The following is a 12,798-nucleotide window of genomic DNA, read 5'->3' on the forward strand; positions in this document are numbered from 1 at the left end:
TGGCCAAAGTTTACACACTGAGCAAGCCCAAGTTGGCGTTAAACAACCAGCAAGGGATGCAAACGATCACAAAATGGCCCAAATAGGGTGCAAAATGGCCATGAAAACACATAATATTACCAAAATGTTGCACAAAATGACCACAAAAAGACCCATACCACACAAAAAAACTTGACAAAAGCACCAAAAAAAGGGAAAAAAACAACTATAATGGAATACAAAACAACCAGAAAATAATGTAAAACGACCAAACTGTAACGTAAAAAGACGTAAAACTGGAAAATTACCAAAATGTGACACTAAATGACTTCAAAAAAGCATAAAATGACCCAAATTTTGACACAAAACAACCTCAAATTGACATAAAATGACCAAAAAGGGATGCAAATGACAACAAAATTCTATGAAATAAACAAAATATGAGACAAATGGTCACAAAAATACATAAAATTACAATATATTGCACAAAATGATCACAAAAAGACACAAAACAAACAAAATGTGACACAAAACAGCCCTAAATGATATAAAATGATCAAACTGTAATGAAAAAAGACATAAAACAGCTGAAATGTTGCACAAAAACAATCACAAAAAGACATAAAATGACCAAAATGTGACGCAAACACCACAGAAAGATGGAAAATTAATGAACTGTGATGCTAATGATGACAAAAAGGTACAAAATGAAAAAAAGAATGTCTACAAAACAATCCCAAAGTGACAACAAATAACCAAAAAAATATGCAAATGACTACAAAATGATATGAAATGACCAAAATGTGAGGAAAAATAATCACATTTAGGCTTAAAATGGATAAAATGTGATGCAAACACCACAAAAACTCATAAAATGGTGTCTCTCTAGTCTCTTTCTCCTTCAGAGGAGTCATAGAGTCTTGGTGTCCTCCCTCTCTGGTCTCTTTCTCCTTCAGAGGAATCATAGAGTCTTGGTGGCCTCCCTCTCTGGTCTCTTTCTCCATCAGAGGAGTCATAGAGTCTTGGTGGCCTCCCTCTCTAGTCTCTTTCTCCTTCAGAGGAGTCATGGAGTCTTGGTGGCCTCCCTCTCTAGTCTCTTTCTCCTTCAGAGGAGTCATGGAGTCTTGGTGTCCTCCCTCTCTAGTCTCTTTCTCCTTCAGAGGAGTCATGGAGTCTTGGTGGCCTCCCTCTCTAGTCTCTTTCTCCTTCAGAGGAGTCATGGAGTCTTGGTGGCCTCCCTCTCTGGTCTCTTTCTCCATCAGAGGAGTCACAGAGTCTTGGTGTCCTCCCTCTCTGGTCTCTTTCTCCTTCAGAGGAGTCATAGAGTCTTGGTGGCCTCCCTCTCTGGTCTCTTTCTCCTTCAGAGGAGTCATATAGTCTTGGTGGCCTCCCTCTCTGGTCTCTTTCTCCATCAGAGGAGTCACAGAGTCTTGGTGGCCTCCCTCTCTGGTCTCTTTCTCCTTCAGAGGAGTCATATAGTCTTGGTGGCCTCCCTCTCTGGTCTCTTTCTCCATCAGAGGAGTCATAGAGTCTTGGTGTCCTCCCTCTCTAGTCTCTTTCTCCTTCAGAGGAGTCATAGAGTCTTGGTGGCCTCCCTCTCTAGTCTCTTTCTCCTTCAGAGGAGTCATAGAGTCTTGGTGGCCTCCCTCTCTAGTCTCTTTCTCCTTCAGAGGAGTCATAGAGTCTTGGTGGCCTCCCTCTCTAGTCTCTTTCTCCTTCAGAGGAGTCATAGAGTCTTGGTGGCCTCCCTCTCTAGTCTCTTTCTCCTTCCAAGGAGTCATAGAGTCTTGGTGGCCTCCCTCTCTAGTCTCTTTCTCCTTCAGAGGAGTCATAGAGTCTTGGTGGCCTCCTTCTCTAGTCTCTTTCTCATTAGCGGCTGGGATTGAGGCGTTTCTCTAAGAGACTGACGAAGCGTGAAACTCAATCAACATGTAAATGAACACGTCAGCCTCCGATCACACGTTTCATTACGGTGAGGAGCGAGGGACGTGTCAGCCTGCGTGTCCTGGTGGCATGTGCGTATGTACATGCTAATATTAAACACACTGTTTTTGAGGGTGGATGAAGGGAAGCAGAGAGGATGGAGGAGTGCCTGTGAGTCTGAAAAGAGAACTGTTTTGCATTTTTCTCACGCTAGGCCGGCCTGGCCAAACAAATTAAATCTGTTCTCAGAAGCTCCAGTGTTCCTCGGAGACTCCGGCACCTAAATTCAACCGCAGCCTCGGCCTGAAAGTCGTCCCATAAATCAGCATACATTAATGCTGATACGGTCGCACACTCCGAGGATTTCTGCTCTCGTTAGTTTAACGTTTTATTTGGGTTTTTTTGACCACAGTTCACCAAAAAAAGACTCTAGAAGCAGCAGTTTCACCTCATTCCTCTTCAAAAAACTAATCAAACGGTCAGTTTTCAACCATTTCTGTGGAGATTTGGCTGTTTGAGGCACACCATGATGCTGCCTCCACCATGCCTCAAGTCATGATGCTGCCACCACCATGTTTCGTCATGATGCTGCCACCACCATGCTTCATCATGACGCTGCCTCCACCGTGCTTCATCATGATGCTGCCTCCACCATACTTCATCATGACGCTGCCTCCACCGTGCTTCATCATGACGCTGTCACCACCATACTTCATCATGATGCTGCCTCCACCGTGCTTCATCATGACGCTGTCACCACCGTGCTTCATCATGATGCTGCCACCACCATACTTCATCATGACGCTGCCTCCACCATGCTTCATCATGACGCTGCCTCCACCGTGCTTCATCATGACGCTGCCTCCCCCGTGCTTCATCATGATGCTGCCACCACCATACTTCATCATGACGCTGCCACCACCATGCTTCATCATGACGCTGCCTCCACCGTGCTTCATCATGACGCTGCCTCCACCGTGCTTCATCATGACGCTGTCACCACCGTGCTTCATCATGATGCTGCCTCCACCATACTTCATCATGACGCTGCCTCCACCGTGCTTCATCATGACGCTGCCTCCACCGTGCTTCATCATGATGCTGCCTCCACCATACTTCATCATGACGCTGCCTCCACCGTGCTTCATCATGATGCTGCCTCCACCATACTTCATCATGACGCTGCCTCCACCGTGCTTCATCATGACGCTGTCACCACCGTGCTTCATCATGATGCTGCCACCACCATGCTTCATCATGATGCTGCCTCCACCGTGCTTCATCATGACGCTGCCTCCACCATACTTCATCATGATGCTGCCACCACCGTGCTTCATCATGACGCTGCCTCCACCGTGCTTCATCATGACGCTGCCTCCACCGTGCTTCATCATGACGCTGCCTCCCCCGTGCTTCATCATGATGCTGCCACCACCATGCTTCATCATGATGCTGCCTCCACCATACTTCATCATGACGCTGCCTCCACCGTGCTTCATCATGATGCTGCCTCCACCATACTTCATCATGATGCTGCCACCACCATGCTTCATCATGACGCTGCCTCCACCGTGCTTCATCATGACGCTGCCTCCCCCGTGCTTCATCATGATGCTGCCACCACCATGCTTCATCATGATGCTGCCTCCACCGTGCTTCATCATGACGCTGCCTCCACCGTGCTTCATCATGACGCTGTCACCACCGTGCTTCATCATGATGCTGTCACCACCATGCTTCATCATGATGCTGCCTCCACCATACTTCATCATGACGCTGCCTCCACCGTGCTTCATCATGATGCTGCCTCCACCATACTTCATCATGACGCTGCCTCCACCGTGCTTCATCATGACGCTGCCTCCACCATACTTCATCATGACGCTGCCTCCACCGTGCTTCATCATGATGCTGCCTCCACCATACTTCATCATGACGCTGCCTCCACCGTGCTTCATCATGACGCTGCCTCCACCATACTTCATCATGACGCTGCCTCCCCCGTGCTTCATCATGATGCTGCCACCACCATGCTTCATCATGATGCTGCCTCCACCATACTTCATCATGACGCTGCCTCCACCGTGCTTCATCATGACGCTGCCTCCACCGTGCTTCATCATGATGCTGCCACCACCATGCTTCATCATGACGCTGCCTCCACCGTGCTTCATCATGACGCTGCCTCCCCCATGCTTCATCATGATGCTGCCTCCACCATACTTCATCATGATGCTGCCTCCACCATGCTTCATCATGATGCTGCCTCCACCATACTTCATCATGACGCTGCCTCCACCGTGCTTCATCATGACGCTGCCTCCACCGTGCTTCATCATGATGCTGCCACCACCATGCTTCATCATGACGCTGCCTCCCCCATGCTTCATCATGATGCTGCCACCACCATGCTTCATCATGATGCTGCCTCCACCATACTTCATCATGATGCTGCCTCCACCATGCTCCATCATGATGCTGCCTCCCCCATGCTTCATCATGATGCTGCCACCACCATGCTTCATCATGATGCTGCCTCCACCATACTTCATCATGATGCTGCCTCCACCATGCTCCATCATGATGCTGCCTCCACCGTGCTTCACATCATGATGCTGCCTCCACCATGCTTCATCGTTTTTGAATTCCACCAGATCAGATATGAGGAACATGAAGGAGATCTGAGCTTCAAATTCTGATATTTTATCTAAAAACTCAACAAAAATAATCAGTGATTTGGTTTTGAAGAGGCCCATCACGTTAAAAGATGAGTGAGTAATTTACTGAACTAACTTCTTCTTCTTCTTCTCCTCTTATTGCAGCATCTCAGCAGCCATGGACGTCTCTTCTTCGTTGGTGTGTCCCCTCCTGGTCCTCCTCCTGGTCCTCCTGTCCTCACTGCCCTCTGGTTCCTCCTCCATGTTGTGTCCAAAGCGCTGTACCTGCCAGAACCTCCTCCCGTCCTACACGGTCCTCTGCGCCAAGACGGGCCTCCTCTTCGTTCCTCCCAACATCGACCGGCAGACGGCCGAGCTCCGTCTGATGGACAACTTCATCACCACGCTGAGACACCGGGACTTCGCCAACATGTCCAGCCTGGTGGGTGTTAGAGCCTTTACAGAACCTTTACAGAACATTTAGACAGCCTTTACAGAACCTTTAGAGAACCTTTGCGAAACTTTTAAGAAACCTTTACAGAACCTTTGCAAAACCTTCACAGAGCCTTTAGAAAACCTTTACAGAACCTTTACTGAACCTTTCGAAAACCTACCCATGATCTTTAGAGAACCTTTACAGAACCTTTGCAAAACCTTTATGGAACCTTTACAGAAGTTTTAGAGAGCCTTTAGAAAACCTTTACAGAACCTTTACTGGACCTTTACAGAACATTTACAGAGCCTTTATAAAACCTTGACACAACCTTTATGTGATGTTTGCAGAGCTTTTACAGAACCTTTACAGAACCTTTACAGAACTTTCACAGAACATTTAGAGAACCTTTACAGAACCTTTACAGAACCTTTTCAAACACATTTTTGTAGCAGAAGGTGTGAGGAGGATCTGATCGATCTGGGCTATTTGGATTGAACTGATTTGTTGGGATGGAATTGATCTGTTTAGACTGAATTGATTTGTTTTGACTGAATTGATCTGTTGGGATTGGTCGGTTCCTCTTCTGGTGGTGTCTCAGATTCTGATCAGCATCACTTTAGTGTTTTTTTTTTGTTAAGGTCAGTGGAATTTGGGAACCCAAAAGAGAACACATAGAGTGGAAATACAGAGGGTACAGTCAGATTTATTCTCAATCAACCAAAAACTAGCCCCTAAGGCCAAAAACCTCCCTATCAAAGGGAAAGAGGGCGGTCGGCTCTGAAGGCTGACCGTGTGAGTGGAGGTACCACTGAGTCCAACAGCAAGGCAGAGCTGGTCGGTGTAGTCCACAGATCCAGGACCTTCATGTGGAGGTCTGGAGGCCTCACTGGAGCAGGCAGCTCCATCGATCAGTGTGGTGGAGGCACAAAGTCACTCACCGTCCAAACAGTTCCACACCGCATGCTGTGTGAAACCTGCTTTAAGGCCGATGATGATGACGATCAGCCACAGCTGCTCTTCCTCTGCTGATCAGCAGAAGGAGGAGGCAACAGCAGCACTGTAAAAAATGAAAGTTTTCCAAAGTTTTTACCTTTATTTTGTTGGAAAGATGAACTCTTTTACAGATTTAGAGTACGGTACTATTTACTATAAAAACTCTATCAGATGGCAAATTAAAGTGTTATTTTTATTAAATGACAGAAAATAAATCACTGAAACAATAGTATTTATTGAAATGCTGCCAGTAAAATGTAGTTCAAAATGTCACAAGTCTGAGTTGTAACTAATTATTATTCGTTCTTTTAAGACATTCGACCATAAATTTTTAACAATTTTTTCCTGTTAAAATGAAAAACAAATATTATTATTTTACAGATATTTGAAATAGTTGAAAAATGAGACACCAAATAACAAAAATGTGACTTTAAATGACGAAAATGAGACACAAAATGATAACAAATGAGACATTAAGTTGTGGCGATAGCCAAAGTAAAAGGAATTCTATGGAATATGTTCAGATAGTGTGCATTCACCTGACCTCCACGCCCATCCGCCCATCTGCATTCCAGCAAAATCCAGCACAAAATGATATAAATGAGATACGATATAATAAAATTGAGACAAAAAAAGTGACACAAAATAATCAAAAACAACACAAATGAGACACAAAAGGAGTTTTTAAAATGGTAGAATTAATTTTCATCTCAATTTTAAAGCTGGAAAAAATAACTAAATTACAATATTGTTTTTAATAAATAATATTATTTTACAGATATTACCACTTATTTGATCTGTTTGTTTGCTTATTTGGTTTATTTTTATTTATTTATTTAGCAAACGATGGAATTAATTTAATTTGAAGCTGCAAATATTAAACTAAAAAAATTACAATATCATTTTTAATAAATAATATTAATTTACACTGTTTTATTATTTTATTTTTTTGGTTTAGTTTTTCTTTGTCCTTTTAAAAAAATGTATAATTATTTTTTTACAAGTGGTAGAATTAATTTGCATCTCAACTTTAAAGCTGGAAATAATGAAATAAATAAAATTACACGTTTTACAAAAATAAATCTTATTTTATAGACTGTACAGATCTACATAGTTGTTTGTTTAATAAGGGATATTTAAAAAAATTTCATCTATTTTTCATCTATTAATTATTATTACGATTCATTATAAATGTTATTAATTATTGATATTATTAATTATTAACATTAATTTTTTGGAGAGTTTATCTTGTGAACTGTTGGATCCTGAGGTCGGCTTTTAGCCCCACATGGACAGATCTGCTCCCTGAACGTTTCACTGACGTTTACTTTGTTCTATCAGATCCACCTGACGCTGAGCAGGAACACCATCAGTCAGATCCGACCGTACGCCTTCGCTGACCTCCAGGACCTCCACGCCCTCCACCTGGACGCCAACCGCCTCACCGTCCTGGACGACGCCCACTTCCAGGGTCTGGTCAACCTGAGACACCTGATCCTGGCCAACAACCAGCTGCACAGCATCTCAGAGGGAGCTTTTCAGGTATTAATTAATAAAGATATTAAAATATTTTCATGTTAGCATCAATGTTAGCATCTCAGTGGGAGCCTTTCAGGTAAATAAATTAAAATAAAACTGTTTTAATTAATGTTAAATCAATGTTAGCATCTCAGATCAAATCTTCCAGGTACATAATGATAAAAACGCAAATTTTTTGGTCATTTTGTGTAAAAATTTTTTCATTTAGTTACTTGTTTTTCTCATTTAGTGTCTCATTTTTATCATTTTGTGTCTCATTTTTGGTCACTTAATGTTTAAGTTTTATAATTTAGTGTCTCATTTTTGTCATTTTGTGTCTCTTTTTTGTCATTTAGTGCCTCATTTTTTTTTTATCATTTTGTGTCTCATTTTTGGTCACTTAATGTTTAAATTTTAAAATTTATGTCTAATTTTTGTAGTTTTGTGTCTTAATTTTTGTCATTTAGTGTCTCATTTTTGTCATTTTTGGTCATTTCATGCCAAAATTCTGTCATTTCGTGTCTCATTTTTGTAGTTTTGTGCTTCATTTTTGTCATTTAGTGTTTCATATTTCTGTTTTTTGGTCATTTAAGTTTTCTCATTTTGCGTGTCATTTGTCATGTTTTGGTCATTTTATGCCAAATTGTCGTCATTTAATGTCTCGTTTTTGCCATTTTTGGTCATTTTATGTCTAGATTTCATCATGTTGTGTCTTATTTTTAGCATTTTGTGTCTCATTTTTTTAGCTTTATGTCTCATTTTGTGTCTGGCATTCTTCTTTTAGTGTCTTGTTCGTCTCATTTTTGGTATTTTTTTGTTAAAATTCTGTCATTTTTATGTCTTGTTTTTGTCAGTGTGAGTTTCTTTTGTGTCATTTTTTGTCTCATATTTGCCATTGTGTGTCTCTTATTTGTCATTTTGTGTCTCTTTTGTCTTGTTTTGTTTTATAGTAAGTTTGCTTAATTGATCATATAATTTAAATATGCACAGAAGGCTGATAGAGACACAAAACTCACAGAAATTGGAGCTACAAATGCAGAAACAACAGGTTAAACATTCATAGAACCTTTTTAAAATACAACAGGAGAAACTCTACATGAATTAATGAGTGAAAAAGTCGACACTAAAAACCTAAAACTATTATTTTATTGATGTGTGGTTCAGTTTGTAGCAGAATAAGTTCTACTTCGGTTTAATTTCCTATTTTAATGTGCTATAGAGAAACAGTCCTATGATAAATAAATGAGGACAGACAGAATTAGCCAGTTAGCCTCTGGCCTTCATCAGCTGGAATTATCATTTTAATTTAAAGCTAATCTTTGTTCAGCTACAAATGGACTTTTACTTCACTAATGTGCAACAGAATTTACTGTTTCTCAGTTTAATTAAAGCAGCGCTCTGAAAATGGACCAGAATCTGTCAGAAAATCATCAAGAAACATTCAGAAAAATCCATCATTCACAGACAACAACAAATAAGTGCAGAACGCAGTTCTATTGCACACTAAATGGTAAAAAATAAGACACTAAATGTTAAAGAAGAGACAAATGAGAAGTAAAATGATAAAAATGACATGCTGGATGTTAAAATCCACACAAATGAGAATTAAAATGACAACAAATGAGACACTACTTGACAAAAATGAGACAAATGAGAATTAAAATGACAAAAATGAGACATTAGATTTAAAAGAACAGAGAAATGAGAAATAAAATGACAAAAATGAGACACTGACAAAAACGAGACATCAAATGACAAAAATGAGACAAATGAGAAATAAAATGACAAAAATGAGACACTTCTTGATAAAAACGTAACAAATGAGATGCAAAACAACAAAAACAGCACACCAAATGACCAAAATGAGACACTAGATGTGAAAAAAACAGACAAATAAGAGATAACATGACAAAAATGAGACAAATGAGATGTAAAGCATCAATAACATCCACGCCTGACTCATTAATGCCCCATATACTAAAAATATTCAAAAGAACAATAAAAAATAGATTAAATTAAGTTAAATAAGCCATTGTACATAAATACTGTAAGACGTTAGGACGATATTTACTGAAAAAAAAAAAATTCTGCAGATTTAAACAGTTCAAAGCTCCCCAAAGCAGTGGCTTAAAGAACTTAAATGTACTTAAAAATGTGCAGCTGTAATTTATTAGTTTGTTTGTTGTTTCTTCTCATTTTTTTGTCTTGGTTTTCTATTTTTGTGTCTCATTTATCTCATTTTTGTCATTTTATTTCTCATTTGTCCTATTTATTTTTTACATGCAGTGTTTCATTTTCATCATTTTATTTCTCATTTGTGTCATTTCTTTACATCTAGTGTGTCATTTTTGTCATTCACTTCGTTGTTATTGACATTTTGCATCTCAATTGTCTAATTCTTGTCATTCTTCATCTCATTTATCTCATTCATTGTCATTTCATGTCTCATTTGTCTCTTTTCTCTACATTTAATGTCTCATTTTTTTCATTTATTGTCTCATTGTGTAATTTTATTTCTCATTTGTCTCATTTTTTATCATTTAGTGTGTTGTTACTGTCATTTTACGTGTCATTTATCCCATTTTTGTCATTGCATTTCTCATTTGTCTCTTTTTGTTTGAATCTAGTTCATTTCTTCTCATTTTCTGCTGTTAAAACTGGTCTCACAGCTCTTAAAGTTCCTTTTGTGTAGAAACGAGGTGATAAATGAGCTGTGGTGAATAATTCCAGTAATTACAGGCGGATCAGCGGCTGCTTTATCTGCTGTTCTGATGATCACAATAACCTGGAGGCAATTAGACCAACAACCAGCTCTGATTGCATGTCTTCCTCTGTTTTAAACCTAAAATCTCTTCTCCTCTTCATCTGAAACATCCCATTAGTGCAGCTTTTCTGCTTTCAGTTGCTCCTTTCTTATTATTTTCTCCTCTATGTTTTAAAGATAAGACATTTGCATCAAAGCAGCAAATAATAAACTGCAAAAATGTAGAAATATCAGTTTAAAAAGTGTAAAAATAAACAAGAAACATGCACAGATTCCCTGGAAAGAGGAAATGAATGGAGTTATTCTTTCCTCCTTCTGGCTGTCGTCTCTTTTTTTTTCAAACTTTTTCTTAATTTTTCTCCTGTAAAACTGTAAATCACATCTGAAATGTCGACTTTATTCTATTTTACTTTACAGCATTTCATCGTTAAATTACACTCTTCACTACAGTGTATTTCTTGTTGTTATTTTACAGATTTTCTCTGTTATTTTATCTGAATTTACAAATATGTAAGAAAATCACGGTAAAATGTTTTATGTTGATTGGAAAAAAAACAAATATAAAGCTTAACAAATATCATCTATATCAGAAATTACCTTTGTTTTTTGTTTTTTCACAATAATTTGTAAACTTGGTCAAAGTGACTCAAAATGATTCATAAAATTATTAAATACTCGTCCAAAGACTGAAACATGCACAAAATGTCACAAATATTCTCCAAATTGACCAAAACAAATCCACAAAATGACTCAAAGACTCTACTTATAATATTAATAACAACAACTTGTACAGCAGGTTTGTTTTTTAAAAAGTTATCTTTCTAACATATTTTCTGTATTTTTAAGGTGAATGTGGAAACAAACGTTTTTCTACAGTGTGCATTCCTTTTCTGTGCATTCATGTTATAACACTGTCATCTGACTTCCTGTGACATCACTTCCTGTCAGGACTTCCTGGAGACCCTGGAGGACCTGGACCTGAGCTACAACAACCTGGTGGACATCCCCTGGGAGACGGTGGCCCTGCTGGTCAGCGTCAACACCCTGAGTCTGGACCACAACCTGATCGAGAGCGTCCCTGAAGGCATCTTCTCCAACCTGCACAAGCTGGCCAGGTGAGGAGACCCGAGCGTTCCCTCTGACCTCCGTAATGAAACACGGCAGAATAAAAGCTCCGGAGCCGACAGCTGCAGCTTGTTTACAGCTCCATCTGGGTATTTTTAGGCTCCACTCGCTTTTTATTTTTGTAGCTCAAACGCTGATGATCCAGTCTGAGCTGCTGGCGTCGCCCACACATCCAGATCCTCCTTCAGTTAAACCTCCACAGCTCCTCGTTTCCACCAGAAATCTGCAGCTAGAGGCTGAGGAGGCAGATATTCCACCAGATTATTTAAGTTTCATGTCAAACGTTCCTGAAAAGATGATTTTCATGAAGAAACAACCAACAAAATCCATCCAAAAATATGTCCAAAATTACTCAAACTTCAAGCAAAATTACTTACAAGTGGCCATAAATGACTCAAAAGTAGCCTAAAATAACTTAAAACTGACTGATTTTTTTTTAAAAAAAGATTCAAACTACTTCAAAATGTTTAAAATTTACACAAAATCACTCAGAAATGCTCCAAAATTTCTTACTTTTGAACAAAATGGCTCAAATTCACCCAAAATGGCTCAAAAAATGTCTCAAAAATCCCCAAAATGTCTCAAAAATTCTCCAAAATGACTGAAAATGACCAAAATTAATCCAAAAGGACTCAGAATGACTCAAAATTAATCCAGAATCATTCAAAATTTAATCAAAATGACTTTGAAATGGTCATAAAAGACTCTAAAATTCTATGAAATGACTCAAACATTACCCAAAATGACTCATAAATGCTCCGAAATTACTCTAAATTCCCCCAAAGCACTCAAAATTCTCCAAAGTGACTCACAAATTTTCAAAAAGAAATTTTAAAAATCTGTAAAATAACTCAAAAAATCCCCTGAATGATACAAAAATCCTCTAAAATGACTCAAAAAATCCCCAAAATGTCTCAAAAATCATCAAAATGACTCAAAAATTGTCCAAAATGTCCCAAAAACTCTCAAAATGACTCAAAAATAAAAAAAAAATGATTCAAAAGTGACTCAAAGATTGCACAGAGCTTCACATTTCCGTCATAAATCTGCAGCTAGAGGCTGAATAGGCAGATATTCCATCAGATAGTTCAAGTTTCAGGAGAAATGTGCCTGAAAAGATGCTTTTCATGAAGAAACAACGAACGCTCAGCTGTTTATTTCGGTAAACAGGTTTAAGACTCATCTCCAGGATGTTTTGTTTCCTCTGAAGCCTCAGCTTTAAAATAAACCGTTCATAATCACGTTTTGTTGATGAGCTGCTCGTTAATTTAATACATTTCTGAACCAATTTCACGTAAAAGTGGAGCAGCTAAACTAAATCCTCCACGTCGCACCGCGCTTCCAGGGAATATTTCGCTTTCCAGACTCATCAGAAGCTCAGAAATATTGTTCAAAATAACCTG

General features: G+C 39.3%; 1 protein-coding gene across 3 annotated transcripts in view; it reads left to right on the forward strand.

Annotated features, from left to right (window-relative positions):
- The window catches only part of si:cabz01090165.1 (uncharacterized protein LOC100333421 homolog), a 276,030-nt gene that overhangs the window by 208,700 nt on the left and 54,532 nt on the right, over positions 1–12,798 (forward strand). For all 3 annotated transcript variants that reach the window (XM_051958377.1, XM_051958378.1, XM_051958379.1), the window contains exons 6-8: positions 4,725–5,001; positions 7,330–7,530; positions 11,219–11,385. In XM_051958377.1, coding sequence (XP_051814337.1) covers positions 4,738–5,001; positions 7,330–7,530; positions 11,219–11,385 — 632 coding nt within the window. In that variant the 5' untranslated portion in view covers positions 4,725–4,737. The remainder of the gene's footprint in view (positions 1–4,724; positions 5,002–7,329; positions 7,531–11,218; positions 11,386–12,798) is intronic.

The sequence above is a fragment of the Acanthochromis polyacanthus genome, chromosome 13 (genome assembly GCF_021347895.1).
Source record: "Acanthochromis polyacanthus isolate Apoly-LR-REF ecotype Palm Island chromosome 13, KAUST_Apoly_ChrSc, whole genome shotgun sequence".
Lineage (NCBI taxonomy): Eukaryota > Metazoa > Chordata > Actinopteri > Pomacentridae > Acanthochromis > Acanthochromis polyacanthus.